The sequence below is a fragment of the Astatotilapia calliptera genome, chromosome 10 (assembly GCF_900246225.1).
Source record: "Astatotilapia calliptera chromosome 10, fAstCal1.2, whole genome shotgun sequence".
Lineage (NCBI taxonomy): Eukaryota > Metazoa > Chordata > Actinopteri > Cichliformes > Cichlidae > Astatotilapia > Astatotilapia calliptera.
This window is the reverse complement of record NC_039311.1, coordinates 27,946,215-27,969,003: the sequence shown is the minus strand read 5'-3', so window position 1 is coordinate 27,969,003 and position 22,789 is coordinate 27,946,215. Positions and strand designations below refer to the sequence as shown.

At 39.9% G+C, this 22,789-nt stretch overlaps 1 protein-coding gene across 2 annotated transcripts in view; it reads left to right on the top strand.

Moving 5' to 3' along the window:
- doc2b (double C2-like domains, beta) overlaps positions 1-22,789 on the top strand; it is a 193,814-nt gene that overhangs the window by 78,621 nt on the left and 92,404 nt on the right. For both annotated transcript variants that reach the window (XM_026183041.1, XM_026183042.1), the window contains one exon: positions 16,968-17,047. In XM_026183041.1, coding sequence (XP_026038826.1) covers positions 16,968-17,047 — 80 coding nt within the window. The remainder of the gene's footprint in view (positions 1-16,967; positions 17,048-22,789) is intronic.

The window sequence follows — 22,789 nt, the reverse complement described above, 5'->3', positions numbered from 1 at the left end:
CACAGGTTATTGAAATTCTGGCTAACTTCTGTCTTGCATGCTTCAAACATTTCAGTCTGAGCCACATGTCACATGCAACGATTGGGCATTTGGTTCGGTTTGTCAGATCTGAGCCGCAAACAAGCTTTAGCAATGCTGCATGTAAACCAAGGATGAATCAAAATATATTGGCCAGACAATATTACTGAATCATTTCCTAAAGTGGCCCATATCCATGTGCTAACAGGGATGCAATGCAAGGAAAATCTACGATATTAACTAGACCTTGAACTGTGATTGATTTTTTGAACCATTACCAGTAAAAAACACATCAGTTCTCAGACTCACCTACTTTCCACCCACTTCAACCTCTTCCCTGCAGAAGCTTCCAGCTTGGTAAAAGCAAACAGGATTTCTGACTTTGCTTCTGAGACAGCTTTTGTGTTTTATATGACCACTTGTCGAAATTACAGTATTTGACTTTGCATTTTTGACCATGTGACAAATGATAGTTTTTATAGCTAGTCCCCAAAAATCTCTGTCCAGGTTCCACATGCAGGCTACTGCTGCAGCATCACTGTTACAGTCGTACTCAGACAACACGGTTCAGTGACCCAGCAGTCAAACAATGCAGTGGCAGAGACTTCCGTGTTGTCAAAAATCCTTGATCTTTACCTGAAATGTGCAATACAGTGGCATAATGTGCACCACAAGACGCACTGCTGCATCCAGGTTATGATGAACGTTCTTTTGAGCATGAGTACATATTTTAATGATGTGTATCTAATTAGGAAAATGAGCGACAAAGACAAAATGTGTCACACTTCACTGGCAGTAGTAATTAAAAGGAGTGTGACCTCTGCTTCTCTCCGCTCCACTAATCTGTGGAGCTGCCACACAGGTTAATAGATATATATATATCCTTTTAAAATGTCATTGTAGTCTTAAGAAATGTGACATTGCTCATGTTTCAGTTGTGTGTGACAGAAGACTTCAAGTTATTATTTAATGGTTTTGATTTATTGGCATTAATGCAGATTGGCTTTTCCTATTTTTGGAATAAGACTCTAAATACAGCTTGCAAAAATGACAGTCGACTTTGGGGTTTAAGAAGTTGCTTGTGTGAATCTGTGATTTGTACACAGTGACAGAGTGTAAGAATAAGAGCTGATGTCTGGAGATTTGGCTCTGAATGTGAAGTGGTGACAGGATACATACAGTTTTGAGGGAGTTGTTTTTCCTGCGTGTATTTCAAAACGCCTCCTCCATCTGCAGCACATTCAGTATTCGGAGCAGATACAGTAACATTATGCATTCAACAAATGGTTTCCTTCCTCTGTTTTGAAAAAGATGTAGTGACAGAATCCGCCTGGGAAACTTCCAAGTTTAATGATTAACAACTTCACCACAACATTGCTCATTTAACATTTCCTGTTTTTAAACATGCTATGCTGCTGTGAGTCTCCTCATTGATTTTAGCGGTGAGAAGAAAAATAAGGCTATCAAGGAAAAGCAGTATCTGCACAGACCCATACTGGATGCATCAGAGTTCTGGAAGTTAAGGTTTAATCTTAATTTTCCACACACCATCGCAATTATCTCTTGCTCATGGCTATGAGCAACTGTCTTTAGAAATATAGATGTAAAAGCATAATTAAAAACTAGCTATAACTCTCAGTGTGGCATTTCGGCAATAAACATCCACTGGTTTAGATTTTCTGGAAATGCTCTACAAGCAATAGTGAGAAGATGGTTTTATGAATTATGAAGCAATAGTCTGCTTCGTAATTAATAGCTTTAGTACAATACATCCTTACAGGATTGCCTATGGAGTAAGGAGTATCATTGTACTAGAATTTCAAACCAATACCCAGGAAAATACTTGATACAAAAAAAGGACAAAGCATTATTTTTGTGAAGATTGGAACAATCGGTGACACTGTTTGTGTCTGTCATAGTGAAAAAATACTGCAAGGTATACTTTTCACATCTTGGGAGATAAAGTCCAAAGTGGTCCCGGTGGTAATAGGAGGATTAGGAGGCCTAATCCCAAAAGTGGAAGACTGACTCCGGCAAACTGTAGGCATCAGAGCTCCCTGTCCAGAGGGAGCATCTGTTCTAGCAACATCTAAGATACAGTACAGAACTATCAAATTCTCAGGCCTCTGGTAGAGGACCTGAGCTTGAGGAACACACATATCATATAGACCCTCCAGAGGGTGAGGTTTTATATAAATACTGCCTAAAACAATAAAGGAATGCTTTTTTAAGTAGAGCATCAAATCAGTTAAACGTCTGTGATATTGATCTGGTCAGTTGTGTAGTGTGAGGTGATACCGGGACCCTATAAAGGTTGCACAGGTAGTCCAACTCTACCAGGGTGACACATCAATACATGCCAATGCCAGAATGTTTGCTGTGTCTCCCAGCACAGTCTCAAGAGCATGGCAGAGATTCCGGGACATAGTAGTTACTATAGCAGAGCTGCACACGGCTGTAGAAACTCCTTAACCCATCAGTAGAACTGGTATCTGCTCGTTTGTGCAGGGAGGAACAGGATGAGCACTGCAAAGCCCAACAAATTTGCCAAAGAATACCAGAATTGGCCGGTTCCTCCGACGGCACCCTGTGCTTTTCCCACATGAAAGAAGGTTCCCTCTGAGCACATGTGACAGAGGTGAAAGGGTCTGCTGCCTGTACCATCGTTCAGCATGACCAGGATAGTGGTGGATCAGTGTTGATGTGAGGAGCCATATCGATGGAGGGATGCATGTAACTCTGAAGGCTGGGCAATCCTGGTGCAGTGGGTCCTGGTGCACCACCATTCCCAGCCTCATGTGGCAAGAGTATGCAGGCAGTTCCAAGAGGATAAAGGAACCCCACCCTTGCCAGATATAAATCCAATAGAGCACGTCTGGGACATCATGTTTTGGTCGCCAGGTTGCATTTCAGACTTTTCAGGAGCTCTGTGATGCCTTGGTCCAGATCAGGGAGGACATGCCCGTGACGCCATCCGTTATCTCATTAGGAGCATGCCCTGATGTTGTTGAGCAGTGTGCACATTTGCCATATTATTTGTCAGATAATTCAAATGCTCCAACAGGTATTAACACCACAAACATAGTTGAAAGATCCAGTGTGATTCAAATTAGCTGAGGCAGGGCCTAAAGATAAAGATGGGATACACTTTCATCTGTCTGTAGTTCAAAGCAGGCTCGTCTCACACCTTAAGTCTTGATAGTATTCATAAAAAGTTCAAGTGTACACAAATACCTAATAAAAGTGTCGTCCATAGCTGTTTTTTTGTATCATGCTTTTAAAATGTTTTTTTTTTCCTTGTATGAAGCTGGACATTTTTAATCTGGCGCACATGCCACTTGGAACGATTACATGTCCTGTGTCTTTATGGAGGATCTGGGAGTTTCAAAGACAGCCCTTTCCTGTTTCCCAGAAATCAGCCATAAACAAGCCATAGTAATGCTCCATGTAAACAGGAAACGAACCAAATCCTTGAGTTGCCTCTTGCAGCCAGGCTCAGATGGCCACTCAAGGAACTGAAGTGTTTGCTGCTTATGTGTTGGCTTCATTTACCGGCCCTGGTTGTTTCCACTTGCTTTTACCAGGTTCTTTAAGCCAAAATACCGGAAAGCTAGAGGCTCGCTGCACATCTAGCCACTCAGTTTGGTCACAGCTGCTATCAGAGCATTTTTAATTGCACTACCTGCAAAAACACTAACTCTGCCCTACGAGTGTGCAAGACCAATCAGATAAATCCTTTTGTTTGTTAACATTAGCTAATTAGCACTCACTTTTGCTTTGACAGTGAATAATGTTGTTGTCCTTTACCTCCCAAACAGCAGCATTATTGACTCAACCAGATGCAGAAGGCTTATTATTCATTTGTAGTGATTCTTTGCAAGATATGTGTAAACACCCGTAAAGCAGAGCTTGGAAATTCAGGTTTTAGTGATTCATGCACTGCAACGAGTGCTTTAAATGCCTCAGAAGCAGTTTGCTTTGTTTCACTCTTCTTTTGAGAGGTTGTGTAAATATTTTCATGGCTTGAATCTGATGGAAAATTGATAGGCCTGTGCCGCAGTGCAGTGGAGTGTCCAGCGTTGACCGGAGTGTTGTAACATCTTTTCTGTCAGTCATTTAACTGAAAAATATATATAGAACTCTGAAAAAAACACCAAAATATTAAAGAAAAGTATTCTTTAAAAGGATGCTGTATAACATTCTCTGTTTACAGTTAAGACATTATTTTAGGGCCCCATGCTGCCTCACATATAGAGGAATGATTGCATCAGTTCCACACAGTGTGGCAGCATATTGATAGTGAAATAGAGTACAGAGCACTGATATCAGCTTGCTTCTTCTATCAGCCAGTATTCTGACTTTGGGCTGTTCTCAGCCAACGTGATAGGGGAGTGTTTTGCTAGATCTGGATCATGTTGTTTTGGATACTTTTATTTTGTTTCCAGCAATTTAGAATTTGTTAAAAAATAATTTAGCTGATGGTAAAATATCAGAAAATGTGAAAAGAAATCTATTTACCTTCTAGGCAAGAAATTATAATTAGAATCATGTATTAGAATCATTACACTGATGTAAAACTACTAACCACACTGTTATAATAGTTAATGAGCTTTACTCGATGTGCTCTCATAATTGTCATATGTTAAACACAACCAGTTGAGTCGGTGCTCTCGTTACATTACAGTTAAGTAAATGTTCTCATTGTCACAATACTTCACACAACACATGAGTTGGTCTTTTCATTAACATGCAAATGTGCGCAGTCATGAGCTCCAAAATCTAATAATTTCCTCTTTCTGCTAAAGCTACCTTGATAAGGTTGGAAGTTTCTATCATGTTTCAGCAAATAACCCCTGATGTTAAAAACAGATTACTAAAGTGTGCAGATCCGAGCAGCGTCGCCATGTTCACATTACATGTCGGGTCAAAATCCTTCTTTTCCTTTCATAAGACAACAAATCAGCCCTGTGACAAAAAACCAAAACAAATAACATCTTTACTGAACCCGTCATCCCCCATGAGAGTTTTCCACTCTAATGAGAGGCACACAATGGGATGCTGAAGCAAAGCGTGCAGTCTAATTGTTCATTCAAGCACTGCATAAGCAGACAAATTAACACTTGGGCAATTTGTCCCTTAGACTACAGTAACATAATGTGCAAAGTGGGACCCCCCCCACTCCCCCTCCACTCCCATCCTTTCAAACGCTGCTCAGCTCTCTCTGATTCATGGTCAGATTTTGAGGGGATTAGAAACCGTGCACGCTACATGAACTTTCAGTTCTTTTGTTCATCAATTCAAACGCGCATTCAGATATTCAGACTTGCTCTGTACTATATTATATTTGTGAAGATTAAGTGATCTTTAAAGCGGAGCTAATATTCTTTTCTTTATTTTCTGTCATATCTAAACTGTTACAAATGTAACAAATGTGGACCAAAAGCACAGGCTGCAGACTGCTCTAAACACAATTTCAGACATTTTTCTACTTTCGGTTTTGTATCGTTTCAATGAAAGCATATATTTCTAATTCAAGCCTTTAAAATGAGGGGTGTTTTTTTTTTTTATCAGAAAGTGGGCTGAACTGAGGAGATGCCCCCCTACCCGGGATAAGATAAGTAAGGTTTTGAAAAATGAATCATGTAAAGCTGCAGTAGTGGAGTGCAGGAGTTGGACACTTGCTTAATTATTTCCTTTTACAGGAATTTGCTTGTTTTATCTTTACAAAGAATCAGATGAGAAGATTGAAATAATTCTTCTGCCGTAGCTCAGCACAACTAGTGTCTCTAAAGTTCAGAATTTAGCAGTATAAGCTAACTGCTGATAGGGGTTCATGCATCAAACTCTTGTGCACAAGACACATCTACTCAGTTATTCAATTCAATTCAATTCAATTCAATTCAATTTCTTTATTGTCCCACAATAAATTATTCTTCTGTTAAAACAAAAAGTACTTCATTTTTGAATAATTTCATTTGGAAATCTGATATTTTCCAGCCTTTGTCTGTGGGTATTTTTCATATCACAACCTTGAATTCAAAGAATATTAGATGGAAGAGAAATATACGTATTCCTCTTAGGAGTAGTTCAAAAATGTGACTTTGAAGTGTTTAGTGGTGATAAAGTGAGAATAACATAAAATAACTCTTGTACCAAACATGAGCGAGTAAAAAAAATTCAACTCTAATTTGAACTGAGGAAATACTAGTTGAATTACAATCTGCTGGTCAATTTCAGTCCAGATGGTTTGTTACTCAGAACCATCTGGGAAGTCATCCTTGGAGGCTGCTTGGAAAAGTTCAGGTACTCTGAGAAATACTTGGCAGGTTATTGGATGAACCATCTGTTTAGCACTGTGTAGTGTAGGCTAACTTTAACCAACCAGATCAACACACAACTGAACATTTAAAGCGCCACAGAGGAACAACAAACATCACTCTGAGGAGCACTACCTAACTTTGTACTTCAAATACCAGTCATTGTTTTGATGCACACTTACTGGACACTTTATTGGTTACAGCTCTCTAGTAAAAGGTTGGCTTTCTTTTGCCTTCACAACTGTTTACATTTTTTGTGTCATAGAGTCAAAACAGTGCTGTAGACATTCCCGTATACAATACTCAAGTAAGCTGTGGAGCTTAAAGAATGCTCAGTTGGTACTAAAGGGTGCCAAGGATATTACTCACTCCATTACACCACCAGCGGCAGCCTGCACCGTTGATATGAGGCTGGATGAATCCATGCTTTCATTACATTTATGCCAAATTCTGACCCTACGATCCAAATGTCACAGCAGAAACAGAGACTCATCACCACAAAAGTGAATTGCTGCTTCTGTTTCCTGTTCTTAGCTGACAGGAGTGGCACCTACTGTGGTCTTCTGGATTCAGAGATGCTCTTCTGCATACCTTGGTTGCAGTGATTGGTTATTTGAGTTACTGTTGCTTTCCCATATTATAGTCTTTCCAATTGGATCTCTGACATCTACAAGGCATGCTCACTGGATCATTCTCTATAAATCCTAGAGATGGACCTGCTGAGCCCAGAGGCTTAGTCAGAACACTAGCTGATGGATTCCTCGCCTGACATGGTGAAATCAGCCTGATTTTAATTCAGTTTTAGTTTATTTATATAGCACAGAATCACAACAACAGTTGCCTCAAGATGGTTTAGATTGTAGGGTAAAGCTACATAAAGGCACTTGTAAGCAGTCGCTTTCAGTAAAAACTCTGCAGGCAACAGGATGAACTATTTATCTACATGACAGTAGCTGCAACTGGAACATTATTTTGCCAGTAGTTCCTCATAAGATGCTGATTTATCTGGACAAATTGTTGTTCAGCTACAAGTGCATAACTTGAGCCCTTCAAAGATTCTGGCTTTTTCATTGAGGCATTTTAATCTTGGGTAATCTGTAGATAAAAAAACAGTCCGTCAAACTTTATTATAGGTAAAGGGAAAAAATGTGTTTATTAATTTCGATTCCTTTCCAGCTGAGTGATGTGAGGAAATCAGAAGGTGTTTGACCTAGTTTTGCAAAATGCATTACTTTGCACTCAATTTATTCAACTTGACTTTGAGCAATTTATTACTAATGTCTCTCTAAGTGCGTCTTTATTCCACTTCACTGTGTCCAAAACATCGCTGGTGCTAATGTTCACAGGGTGTACTGATTATTTCCTGCATGCGCTCATAGTGGCTTTATTTCAGTTGCTGCTTGAGCAATGTTCAAATTAAGATTTTTTTCAGATGCCATCCAAATAATAGCTTTGAATTTTTATGATTGTGCACAGATGATATTAGTGTGTGCATTTAAGTGCGCAATGTGCACAGAATCGCAGCGTATCATGAACGTGGCTCTCAGCTGGGAGGTGACTGCTCGGCCAGCGTCACTCAGTGGGAATTGCCTCTGCTTTTTTGCCTGCAGGCATGTAATCGAGCTAGTGTGGTGCTCCCCTTAACTGAGCATTGTGGTTGCCACTTTGATAACAGTCATCGCTCAGATATCCTCCCGTCCCTGTCGGCTGTTTCTCCTTCAGCAGCTCCATTAACACTATAATCGCCAGCCAGATCATTAATATAAAAAGCACTCTGATGTGTTCATCACGCTGCTTGGCCATGTTGTCATGTCAGGCACAGATGTATGAATGTGTAAAAGCTATCCTCCCCCCGCGTAACCCTGTGCTCGAGGCCAGAGGCTGTTTCATAGTTGTACCCATCTTTGTATGGCTCTCTCAGATCTCTTTTGAAATCAGATTTGCAAAATGTCACTCCGTTCGCTAGTTGTGTGGAGCCATGTGTGACTCAGGGCTATCTACCTTTGTATTGTTTGATGTCCGGTTTTTGCCACACTTCGCCAATTTTCTCAGGTTAAAGTGTCTTCTCAGATGAGCCCACGTAAATGGAATGTGAAATAGATGCTATAATTTAGTGCATATTCATAGGTTAATGAGCAGTGCTGCTTCTGGCAACACTTAAAGGCTCATAACTATTAAAATGTTACAAAATATACACTTACTACACTTTTTTAAAGTACACCTTGCTAGTACTGGGCTGGACCCTCTTTTGCCTTCAGACTTGGTTTAATTCTTCAGATTCAGCACAGTGCTGGGAGCTTTCCTCTGAGATTCTGGTCCAGAGTCACATGACAGCGTCACAGTTTCTATAGATTTGTTGGCTGAACGTCTATGATCAGAATCTCCCATTCCACCACATCCCAAAGATTCCCTATTGGATTAAAATCTGGTGACTGTGGAGGCCATTCGAGTACAGAGAAGTCCTTGTCATGTTCAAGAAACCAGTTTGAAGAGATTCAATTTTCTACCATCTGCATGTTGCAGTAGAAATCGAGACTCATCACACCATCAACAGCAACAGTTTTACCAAATTCTGGTGAAAGTGTACAAATTGTAGCCTCTGTTTCCTGTTCTTAGCTGACAGGAGTGGAACCTAGTGTGGTCTTCTGCATACCGTAGTTACGATAAGTGGTTATCTGAGTTACTGTTGCCTTCTTCTCAGCTCAAAGCAGTCTGACAGTTCCCCTCTGACCTCTGGTATCAACTAAACATTTTGTCCAAGAGAACTGACGCACTCGGGATAATTTCTCTGTTTTTGGACCATTCTCTGTAAACCTTACAGATGGTCGTGTGGGAAAATCCCAGAAGATCAGCAGTTTCTGAAATACTCACACCAGTCCATCTGTTACCAACAACTATGCCACATTCAAAGTCCCTTATATCTGTTTTCTTCTCCACATTGAAGCTCAGGTTTAAACCAGGTCATGTTGACCGTGTGTCTACATGTCTAAATGTATTGATCTGTATTAGCAAGCATTTGAAGAGGCATATCTAATAGATTATCTTTGTTTTCTGATTTTCTTTTTTTCATAACACAGTTTATGTCCACACAAGGAATGTGATTAAACTTTAATGTTTGAAAGTGATAAAGTGGTGCTGACACATAAAGTGTGATGTGGTTTTGCGCTTGACTTTTAATCGATGGCCTGACTAGCAAATGTTCCCTCTATAAATGCCCATGTCACTTCAAAGCCTTAATCCATTGTTTTAGAAAATAAAAAGAAAGAAAGGAGGAAAGGTAGATGCGTCTTCTTCAAAACATTGCTTCGAGCGCTATCTTTGATAACAGGCAGTGTGATCGCTCTGTACATAAATCATTAGACACAGCAGGAACAACATACTTGGTAGAGGAAATGATGACGCTGTAAACATTTTAACAGCCTTTCAGCACTTGTCATCATTCACTCGCTTGGAAACAATCACATCACCTGATTCAGCCTCTGTTTTCAACAGCAGACTCCTCGGCTGGTTAATGTTTTCAGTATTTCAGCATCTCATTGATTCAGCATATTTACTGGCATCGCACAGACAATATTTCTTTCTGTGCTCAGAAATCAGGAAACTAAAGAAAGTGTTTCGGCTTCTAATAAAAGACTGCGCTATCAATAACTGTTACATTCATTAATTCTTTTCTTTACTGGCAATTATGTAATTAATTAATCTTTTCAGATAATTGCGTAATGATCGCTTTCAGTGCTGCTAAGTAGCTACTTGAAATTGAATTAGACCTATCACCTTTTTTCCTGAGAGCCACAGAAATTAGGGCACGCAGCAAGACTGGAACATGATTCTGCCGCACGAAAAAAATGACTCCACTTTATTATACTCCTGTTGAGTTCACAGCACTGTTGCATCTTAGTGGGCTGTACCCCACAGCTAGCCAGATGGCTCATGCATCTGGGGTGCAAAGTAGTGTTACAAGCACCACCTTTACAAAGTGGCTAATAGAATCCTACTGTTAGCCTGAATTTAGAGACAAACGCAGGCAATGTCACAGTAAATTAAACATTAATGTCCTGACGGAGGTCATGGGAGGACAAACCGTGTGTTGTTCTTTCGGCTCCGTAAAGATCCTCCTGTAAAGTACACCTCTGTTTGTCTTCATGTCACAGTGAAACTCGTTGACTCATTAAATCTGTTTAACTATCCATTAAGAAACGGAAGAGACCCTTTTAAAGGAGGATCACAACTGTGTCGCCTCTGAAGACCTAATTTATAATACTGTGTAGCCTGCTGTCATAAAAATATTATATCACAGTGTCATTCCAGGGTGGTGAGGCATAATGTAATATAATCTTCTACAGATTTCACATCACACAGCTGCAAACATGATCTTTTCCAAAAAGCAGCTAAGTAGTTTTGCTGCCTAAATCTGACCAAACCCCAAATAATAGTAAAAACTAAGGTTATTATAGTTAACTGAAACTAATCTCAAAGCTAAAACTAGATGTTTAAAAAACCTTAACGAAAACAAAAATGGGGAAAAATAAAGTAACTATAATGATTTTTGTGAACTTTAAAAAGAAGCTACAATTAAATTAAAATACAAGAAATAAAAAAATAAAATTTTATTACAAGTTCCCTGATGTGGCTTTGATGGACGTGTGTATTAACACTGATTTTCCTAAATCTCACCTCTGACATATACCCTCCATGCAATAATAATTAAAAGAGACTAAAACTAACACTAATAAAAAAAGCTTCACTAAAACTGAGCATTTTAAAACAATAAAAACTAAACTTAAACAAGAAAATCCATGCTGGAAACTAAACCGACCCCCAAAAAACAACCAACCAGCCAACCAGCCAGCCAACCAACCAAAACAAAACAAAACTAGAACATACAAAAATTTTGTAACTCTGGTAAAAACTACTTGACTTACTCTAAAAACAGTGAGATCTGTGTGTGATTTGAGCTGCAAGAATTTGTTGGTCTTCATGGCTGTTGCAACACCATGACAAAGGCCTGAACAGACTTAATTTGAACACATCAGAAAGTGCCTTCATGTACTTTTTGTAAAATCTATCTATTATTGCACTTTACAATAACTAAATGAAGGAATTTTCAAAGTGTTAAGTCTTGTTAAAGTGTTCATTATAACTCATGACACAAATGTTTGGAAACAAGGCCGTAACACTACTCGATTTTCACTACTCGTAGAAGATTTCACGATGATGTTGATATTGCGATATCTAGAAAAAATGTCCAAAAATGCATGCTGGTGTTCTTTTTTTTTTTTTTTTTTTTGAAACATTTTTTTCTGTGTGTGGCTTTTTTGGGTTTTTTTTTGTTTGTTTTTTTAAATAAATGAAGCTACTTTTGGGTGCTTGCTTATTCACAAAGGGTCGTCACAGTGGGTAGCTCAGCGAGTTTGAGTTGTCACATTTTACATCAGATGCCCTTCCTGACACAACCCCAAAGGGATTCGTGTCTCCTGCTGGGATCGAACCAGGATATAAATGAATAATTAAATAAAACTGGGACTTGATTATTTATTTTAACTTGCAATATTTCAGTTTTTGAAATGTTGTTTTTATTGTCAATAATATTGCGATGCGCACTTACCGGCCATGCTAATACCAGGTTGGGCCCGTTTTTCCGTTCAGATCAGCTTTAATTCTTTCTGGCATAGATTCTGAAATGTTCTGGAACCATTCATCGGTCATGACAGCATCACACAGTTGCTGCTGATTTGAAATCTGGTGACTGACGACGAGTTCATTGATACTGAAGACGTAATTCATAATACTGTGTAGCCCGGTGTCATAAAGAAAGCCGTTTAAGATGATTTGAGCTTTGCTGACATGCAGTGTTAACCTGCTGGAAGCAGCAATCAGATCAAGGGATGGACACAGTCATCGCCAATTCTCAGAGAGGCTGTGGCATTGGAAAAATGCTCAGCTGGTATAAAGATGTCCAAAATGTGCTAAGAAAATATGTCCGACAACATGAGACATTAGACGCTTTCATGTTGTTTAAGCCGATTCCTGATGTGTCCATTCAAATGTTACAGCAGAAACTGAGTCTCGTCAGACCAGGCGATGGTTTTCTAGTCTGTTTTCCAGTTTTGATGAATGGTAGCTGCAATTTCCTCTTCTTAATTGACTGGAGTGGTACCCAGTGTGTTCGTCTGCTGCTGTAGCTCATCTCTGACATCACCAAGACACTGTCACCCAGAAAGGTGGATCACTGGGTGCTTTCTCTTTTGCAGTGGTTGTTTAGGAAAATTCCAGAAGATCAGCAGTTTCTGAAATATTCAAACCAAACCATGGTGCAAATAAGTAATATGTTGTATGATGAGTGTTTATTGTGACACTAATATTTGGGAAGAACCATAACTTTTAATCTTCTTAGATAAAAAAAAAACACATTGTGTCCAGGACTTTTTCAGCATTAAAAGTACATCAGATGTCCCTTCAGTGTCTGAATGTTTCTCCATGTAATGAAACAATCTGACAAATCAGTGCTTGGATTGATAAAAACAGGGAGGTTACAGCCTGACTCAATTGAGAAAATGTATGCGCATGAAAAAATATTTAGTTTAAGATCACTGCAGCTGCATCGTTTTCAAGCTACAAAATGGCATCACTTAAATTTTCTTCAAAGTACATGACAAACGTTGACTGTTTGACAGTTAAGGTAAAAGGAAAGCACAAACTGACTGCGTATTTAGCTCAGCTCTGCAACATTAATTTGGTGAATCCTCTAATGTTTGCACATCGGCTGATATTTTCCAGGATGTCGTGGACACAAGTCGAAGCTTCAGTGGGCAGTTTTGCAGTTTGGCATCGCAAAGCAACAATGACTGTACACAGTGATTGTAGAACAATCCCCATTAATCATGTCGGTAAACTAAAAGGAAGCTAAATGCCTTCATCTTTGTGTGTGTTGGGGTGGGAGGCGGTAAAGAGGCTCAGTCACTGCTGATGAGCTCAGCTTTCTCTGGAGCAGCATTGATTCTCTGCCCTTTAGGAGAGTGCTCTTATCACAAACTGGAACTTAATTCCTAACTCGTTGTATTTAATGCTTTGGAAACTAACCAGCTATTGATAGCAAAATCTCTTAAGGGGTAATAATGTTGATAGCAATCCTAGCCATGTTGTCCGCTGGTTTAAAAAAATGAAAAGCATCCTGCATCTTATCAGCTTAGTCGAGCTTCATTTGAGAAATATGAAGAAATGAAATTCTGTAAACAGGTTTAAAATAAAGGGCTCATTTCCAACTCTTTCATTTTATTCTTGGCTTCTACAGGAATAGTTTTACATAATTCAGAATTAATAGTAGTCTTTATTTATCCTACAGTCGGCCTTTGAATCAAGCCATTTTAGCTTCTCTTTCTTTAAACCAGCTTTCCTCTGATTGGCTGCCCCTCACAGCTAGTATTGACCATATTAGTGATATCTGCTCTCTGACATCATATATTGCTGATACTTTTTCGGAAAAAAAAATGAACTTGAGAATTTAGAGCACTCTGCAGCGTGGATTACACTAATTTCATTATTTGGCATGCTGGTTACGTTTAACGTTAGCACGCAACATCGCAATTGCGATCGTGGCTCAAGAGTTGGGAGGTCGCCTTGTAATCGGAAGGTTGCCGGTTCGAGCCCCGGCTTGGACAGTCTCGGTCGTTGTGTCCTTGGGCAAGACACTTCACCCGTTGCCTACTGGTGGTGGTCAGAGGGCCCAGTGGCGCCAGTGTTCGGCAGCCTCGCCTCTGTCAGTGCGCCCCAGGGTGGCTGTGGCTACAATGTAGCTGCCATCACCAGTGTGTGAATGGGTGGATGATTGTGTAAAGCGCTTTGGGGACCTTAGGGACTAGTAAAGCGCTATACAGGCCATTTACCATTATATACATGCGACAGAAAGCTAAGAGAACCATAATAGTTGCCATTAATTTTCATTTCTTCTCATATCTTTTACAGTAAATAGCTGTTGCACTATTGCAACCACATAAAAAATGTTATGAACTGCTGATAAATACTGTAACTAACTGGAGGTATGTCTCTGTGGGTGAATAGTGAAGCTTGAAATACCCGTCAAGCCAATTACCGAAGTATAATTTCTTTATGTTTTTTCAGGCTTGAAGGTCTAGCCTACCCTTATATTTAACTAGAACTCATATAATTCTACCAAATACACCAGTGAACCTTACCTAAATATACTGGACCAGGATTAAGGATGAGGAACAAAATAAGTTTTGACAAACACATTAATGCTGTCGTTAAAACTAGCTGCTTTTATCTCACAAAAGGGAAGCTATTCCTCTGTTTCAGAGACTTTGAGAGAGCACATGATGTTTTTATGTCATCTCGAGTTGATTATTGCAATAGTTTGCTTCAGGTGTCGGTTTGTCTCTGTTTCGCCGACTGCAGCTGGTCCAAAAACACTTCAGCACGGTTATTAAAAGGCACATGCAAGTGAAATTACATATGCATGGCATGGGTTGGCACCTTTTTAAACTCTCTGATCATTTAAGTTTGCACACTTCCTCTATATCCCTGAGGTCTGTTGAGCGAATGCTCCTAGCTGTCCCGAGGCCCAGAGGAGATCGGGCGTTTGCAGTTGCTGCTCCGAGACGGTGGAACAAAGTGCCCTTTCACATGTGGACGTCTCCAGCATTAGCCGCTTTTATTCTTCAGCAGAGTTCTGTATAGTTTTATTTGAGTTGTTTTACACAACTTTTCTCACTTTTATGTTTTCATTCTTAAACTCTGGTTAAATATTTGGATAAATAAGTGTGTTTCCATGTGGTAGCTGAGAATCAGGTGTTGCTGTTGTCATTTCTGGTGTGTTCGGTTTGACAGCACTACCCTGTCAAGCTCACAAACCATGCAATGGAGTGGATACTGTACCACATGGAAGTGTGCTGAAAGTATCCACATTCAGACACAATGTGGATTTTTTTAATTTTCATTTATCTGATATTATTGTGTAAACATAATCATACAGTTTTGGGTAAATAAAAATTCATCCACAGTTTATGATGTAGTGAAAAAAAAAATCAACAGTGAACACAAATGGTTAAACAAAAGTTAAATTTTTCTGTCTAAAATCCCAGAATGCTGTTTTTTCAATGTCCCGCCGCTGACTGGCGGTGGTTGTGATAAGGACATTACAGTTCTTTAATCAAGATGTTATTGGCTGAGCCCAACAATGCCGATACAAAACTCCTTATCCCTCTCACTGCAGTTGCGATATTGCGGTTCAGTGCGTCCATCCGTGGATATAAAATCATTCTAGAAAAGCCGGCTTGTGTTTCTTCCCACATAGCACGAGTTTGTAAGAGGAGGTAAAGTGTGGGGGAGGTGGTAATACTTAAAAGTACAATTGCAAAACCATGAAACTAATGTTCCCTGCTCATAAATATCAAAGTGTGACTGAATTTATTCCTTACGAACTGCTCAATCATTTAGAGTGTGTGAGGTCTCTTGAAACCCACACACATCTTTTCACGTTTCTTTTATTTATTTATTTTATTCTATCAACATTTGATCAATCCAGGAAATGGGAGTCCCTTTTCACCTGGCATTTTGAAAGGACAAAGGATGAGATCATGCAATAAATTGTTCCAATTCACTACTCAGAAGCAGCAGCAGCAGCCTTGCCCTAATGGTAGGTACTAATTGTAATGGCTTTAAAAGGAGGGAGAGTCAAACGCAAGACAAAGGAGACCAGGGTGAAGTTCCAAATCCAAATTCTTTATCAAATATGCAGGTCATATGCAGGCAGGTGGCCAGGCCACATTTTTTACATGCAGATAAGTGCAGCAGGAAGGATAGAATATACAGGCTGGGATGAAGTTACATGACGAGAACACAACGGGGGAAAAATACAGAAGAAAAATCTCACACAGTGAAGTCCGTCCTCTAGTGAGTGCTACACAGAAAAACAGAAGCAGAGAAAAGCAGAACAAAGAGCAGGAGTAAAACTGATAATGAAAATGGAGACGGTTACGCCTCAAATCTGCTTCACCCAGAAAGCCCATTTTATCCGAGACGTCAACTGAAATACGCACGCTGATTTTCGCATTTTTGTTTCTTTACACTTGAGCTGCCCACCTGCAAAGAAGAGATGTTGTTTTTTAGCTTTCTGCACTTGGCAGCTTTCTGCTCCACTTTCTCTAATTAAACACATATTTTCTCACCCTTCCTCTTCACTTTCTTACAATGTGGTCAACTTGTGAAGAGTACACTCACGGGTCAGCAGGATATGAGTTTTTGCTCTATTAAGAGCAACAGGTTGGACCACATTGGATGGGAATTGCAAAGTAAAACGATGCTAGCCCAGGGTTTATCCTCAGTTCTCCAATCAAACTAAATTGGGATTATGAAATCTAAAATATTTTTGTTAACAGGATAAAGGCGTGGCCCTGAGTACATAACTGGATCCCCCTCAGATTCATGCTGCTTTCTTTTATGTTTACTTCTGTGTTGCTTCTTACAGTTACATGTTGAAGAAGAAATTAGTGGCTGAAATGCGTTCTTTTCTTCATAATGATCAAATCAAAGCAAAGCTGAATGTCTTCTCTCCCCCGGCAACTCTGTTTATGTGCCATTAAGACTAATTTCCTGCTTCTTTCTCTGTCTTTACAGCTACACTGGGAACCTTGGAATTCAGTTTGCTGTATGACCAGGAGAACAATGCACTGCACTGCACCATTAACAAAGCCAAGGTGAGCTACCAAGACGATGCTGATGATGATGACTATTACAAGATTTTGCAGTCTTTGCATGCACACTCGCAGTCGAGCGTCTCTGCTTTGTTGGTGTTTGCCTTGCATTTGGTTTAGATGAACAGAGGATTCACTGCGCAGCCATCTGTCACTACTTTCTAACGAGGTTATAAAGGGCAGATCGATACAAACCAGCTGACGGGTTTTCAGTATTTTCTCAGGTTCGGTAAGATAACTGTCGAGTTAAATATTTTTGAAGAAGCCGCCTCTCGTGTCAACCTACACATACTGGCAAAAAGGCTGTGGAATAGCAACTTAACACATCCCACTGTTAAAAAAAGTGAAAGAGATACTTACAACTATTTTTATCCCAGAAGTATTTCTAAAGCATATTGCTAAAAACCAGATCATAAATGGTACCACGCCAATAAATGTCTTCTTCTTTTTTTTTCTGAAGTAATTTGCTACTATTCAGTTGATTAATGGGGATTTAGGCAGCTAAAGAGTCCGATATGTTTGTTATTGGTGGAGATCAAACCTACGGAGCCCCTCTGATGACATGGTCCAAAAAATAAATAAATACTACTTCATGGGCACGAAATGGGTATAATGTGCCCACGAAATACTTATTTGTGCCCACAAAATACTATTTTGAGAGCACGAAATAGGTATAACGTGCGCACGAAATGCTAATTTGTGGGCACGAAACACTTGACCGATAACCGTGATCCTTCCCAGGCCCTTGCAGTTGGTTGACAATAAAATCTATCCCGGCATCCAGGTCGTACTTACGTCTAAAATAAAACTCAATCATACCGTCTCTTATGCTTATGTCTCTACGCAGCTGTCCAGGAATTGTATCAATATGGTGTGCACACGTTATGTATTTCGTTGCCACAAATGCGTAACTCGTTGCCACGTTATACACAATTCGTGCACACAAATTAGCATTTCGTGCGCACGTTATACTTATTTCGTGCCCTCGAAATAGTATTTCGTGGCCACAAATAAGTATTTCGAGGGCACGAAGTAGTATTTTCGCCCTTGGTGGCCTTTAGTGTTAAAAAACCCCAACATATTAAAAAATGCTAATATTAGAGCAGACCTTTACTTTTTATTTCCTCCTATTCCTGGGTAAATTTTAATATACTGCACTGTAAATCCTTTGTTTTCTGAGGTGCTCCCGTTTTTCTCATCTCATTTTCTTGCTGTTTGCTGGGAATGCAGGTTTTACCTTCCACATCCAGCTGTTTTCCTGGTAAATTCAGGGCATACCTTCAGGAGTTCACCATACTTGTCTCTCAATTGTTGGAAGTTTCTTAAATACTGCTTTTCTCACTAATTAACTCCTGTGTCTTTCCATTGAGCTTCTGTCAATTCAGCTCAACTCTTCCTGCAGATTTTCCAAATGACCGATAAAAAAAAAAAAAACGCAGCTTTTCCTATTTTTGTTCTTAATTACAAAATTTTTGATTATATTTTACACATCCCTAAAAAATCTTTATATCGTGTATCTCTATAGCCTTGTATTTCCTTGTATATTAATGTTGTAGCTGTGAGAATACTGTGAAAATGCTTGCAGGGACCACCGCAGTGGCATTGATAAATTTTTCGATAACTACATAATTACCAAACATAGCAAACTGAGATAAACCATATCTCATTTTTAATAAAAGCACCATTTTTATCTGATGTATAAAGGTTGAGCGAAGAGGTGTCGTTCTCGCTCGATCCCTTGCTTGTGGTTGTTGTGATGAAGTGATGGTTTTGACAGCCATGGCTGCCGTCAGCAGCTATAACTCTTCCTATCTGTCTGTGTGAATAGCTGGTATGGAGGAAAGTGGGCATCAGAGGAGCCTGTCTTGGCGGGAGTGTTGGACAGCAGAGTGGGCATCAGGCCATCTTGATTTATGGTGTTTATTTTCTATACCGCTCGGCTCCTAGGCTTCAGCTGCCGACCAGCCAAGCAGAGGAAACGATTTTTCTCCCTTGAATAGTGTATATAGCAATTTCCATGATTTAATTTGTTTTCTAAACCCCTTACTGATCCTTCTAACCACAGATTGTTTTGTTGGGTTTTCTGCCAAAGCTTCAAGCTTCAAGCTTCAATAGCAACTTCAGCTTCAGCCTCAATTGAGGATTTTTCTAATGAGATGTTATGGATTGTGGCTTAATGAAGATTAGGAGATTCATACAAAATCAACACTGGGAAACTTTCTTAAACTTCTGTGGATTGATGTTGGCGGCTAAAGAGGCAGAGTGCAGCAGGCACAGGGTTTTTTTTTTTTCTGTGCAGCCGTGACAGCGCACGTGACAGTGCCTATTATCACAGACGAGCTGGCATTTGGTCAGAAAAATAAATGCCATCCATTGCCGAAGCTGACAAAAGGTCATCTGACAACATGACACAAACAAACAAAACAGGTTGAAGAAAGTGGAAAAGGCTGCTGATCAGATAATTATTCTAACATAGCAAAAGATCTGAATTTAACTGGTATAAAAAGGCTTTTATAGAGGAACAGGTCAAATGTAGAAAATTCAGAAGGGCTCAACTCTACCTGCTCAACTACTCTTAATCACATTGAACCTCTCAAGAGAGGAAAACAAAGGAGGCTGAAGTAGAGCCAAAGAACCTGATGCAAATAAAAGATCAGTACTGTAGAGTCGAACTGTAAAACTGTGAAACTGTTTACAATTTCATCCTGTGTGCACTACAGAGGCATTTCTAAAGGATTCTCACTTAGTTTTAAAGAGAGTGGTACATTCTCTGGGTTTTTATCAGCTTCAAATTATATCCTCAAATTTAATTTAATTTAATTGGCAAACTACAAGCTGTTAGCCAATGAGCATGTGGTTTCACAGTCAGACCATCCCTTCTTTGTCGCCCGAGGCTTAAGAATGAGACATCAGAAACCAATGGGTGAGCTCACAGTAGCTGCATCCATATTTTATATTATCTATGGTCATTAACCAGTGGAGATAAACTTGATAACCCTCCTTTCCCAAACACAGAATTAAGCAGAATTTACAAAATTGGCTGGATTTTATTCAGTGCAATCCAAACCGAGTGACTGAGTCCATGAACTCATCATGAAAGTGCTTATGGAAGTCAAAGTCAAGTTCAAGAGCCGTTTTCCTTTAGACTTTGACAGGACCAGAAGTCTTTTGCAGCCAAAGCAGCCACAGTTTCAAAGCAGGCCTTATTCCAGAAATTTGTTCTCTGAAATTGTTGTAATTCTATCCAACTCAGAGTAGCAGGGGAAGGGCTAGAGCTCATCCCAGCTGTCATAGTGTCACACACTCACACCTTCAGTCAATTTAGAAATACCAGTTAATCTAGCATGCATGTCTTTGACTGTGAGAGGAAGCTGTGTTACCCATGCAGGCACAGGGAGAACAAGGAAGCTCTGCACGGAAAAGCCCCGGCAGGCTGGTGGATTTGAACCCTGCACTGTCTGTGCTGTCTTCATAGCTCCTCATAGCTTTTTTGATTAAAGAGGCCTCGCCCTGCAGCTCAATCAGCAGACGGAAACCTTCCCACAGTATTTTAAGATATTATTCACTTACCCAGCACAAAAGCAACAAAACGCTATCTGCATAATTTCCCATCCATTAAGTCACTAATCATTACCATGGCATTTTTTTCTATCTCCTCACGCTCCTATCACAAAGCAAATAATCTATCATCTTCAGTCACTTGTTTTCTGGGATGAATGAGTTATCCACTGTACCTCCACTGCACAGAAACAAGTTACCACGCAGTGTGAAGTTCCTTTTTCTACTAATTAATTCACTCATTAATGCTTATAGAGGCTGCTGCAGAGCCGTTTTCAGTTAAACTGTACACATAATATAAGAGTTCTGTGGGTTTCTTGGCCGCTACACATAGTAATCTACTTTTAATTTGTAAGTGGAACTGAAAGGCTCTGAACCAAGCAATAAGTATGAAGGTAATAGGACACAAAAGCCCACAGACTCTCTCTTATTAACATTTAATTAAATTCTTGCCGTGACATGTCAACAAGAAGAGAGCCAGACCTATTTGATAGGATTACCTTTACGAAAGCTACTTTTACAAGGCAAAATTACTGTGATTAAAAACCTTTTTCTCTCTTTTTTTTTTTTATACCATTGAAGAAAAAAAACCCCACTGATCTTTTGGCATTACGCCTTGAATCTTCAGACTGTTAATAAAACCATGTGTGAGTTCACCTTTCTGATTTCTATCATGTTGAAGTGAACTTAATTTCCATATGGCAGGCATGTCACTAAGCAAAAGGGGAGGGAAACTAGCACTTACTCAAACCAGAAATGTGCTGACTTCAAATAGTATTTCCATTAAGTTCCAGGTATAGATACAGATGTTATAGCAAGAAGCAATGATGACTCTCTGGGCTGTTATTGGTTGGTTATTGATTTTATAAAGACCTGTAGCCCTTCTAAACGAGGGAAATTCATCTACTGTCAACCATATGTTAGACTTCTTTGTACTTGTCCATCAGTTATGGATATATTTGTCAAATTTCTTACACTGAACTGGAAGTTTTACAAGGTTTTCACAAGGTAACTTTCACGTCATCAGCAAAGCATCAAACCTCTAACCCACTGCAGGTTTAACCTTTCCTACGCATGAGCAAAGCTACACAACAGCTGTGTCCCAATTCCTAGGCCGCATCGTTGGTAGGCCACTATTAAAGGCCGATTACATCACAGCCAGGCGACGAAGGCTGTCCAAATTCGAAGGCTGCTCCAAATGCGGCCGACAAATGCGTCCTTCATTTCCCCGGATTTGAAGGATGGGCCGGGTGTATCCTTCTTGGCCCAACCTATCCCAGAATGCATAGCGTGGCCCAGCCAATTCCAGTTTCCAATAATGGCGGCAGCTACTTAGTTTTATCTGCTCCATTTATCAAGAGATCACATAATTGCAATAGCGCTCCGATGTTTTCAGAGACGTCTGGATGGTCAAGGCTCACTATAGCCGCCGAGAACACGGGACTCCCGGGACGTCATTTTCAGACCCCCCGCAGTCTTTTTCTACTCAGGTTAAACATGATATATAAGTCACTTAGATAATTACAAATGTTATTGTTTGGCTTTTTTCAGTGTTTTATTTGTTCCTCAGTAAATCGGTTTGGCTGAGATTAAAGTTATAGTTTTCACACAGCTGAATAAATGTTGAACAGAAAACCGATTAAACAGAAGTGCGAGATGTTCGAGACTTTACGCCGGTGTCCTGTTATATTTTAGATAGCAAGGAGCAGACGGCTGAGTTTATTAAACTCCACCGAGACACCTGGTGACGCAAATCTGAAGGCTAGACTGTCCAATTTTACAGCCGCTCACTTCCACCCTTCTTGGTCTTCGAAGGACCCCGCCCACATAGACTGCGAGGGCAGGGTCCTTGGATGGATGCGGCCTAGGTTTTGGGACACAGCTAACATTAAAGCTTCTTTAATGGCTGAGACAGCATGATTGGCTTGTATTACTGCAGGTTAAGCTGGTGATTGGGTCTTTGGGAGAAGGGGTGGAAAACTAACATGCTTGCTACAGTGAAATTTTGGATTTAGGTTTGCGCAGTGCAGGGTGACGACCATAGTCTCTCGAATAAGACACAGCCGTTGTAGAAAACATATTCATACACCAGTTTGGCCTTTGAGTTGTGGAACTGTTGAAGATTTATTTTGGGTCATTTTTGCAGACATAAATGTCAACAGCCAGGAGCTAAAGGGCGGGGAAATA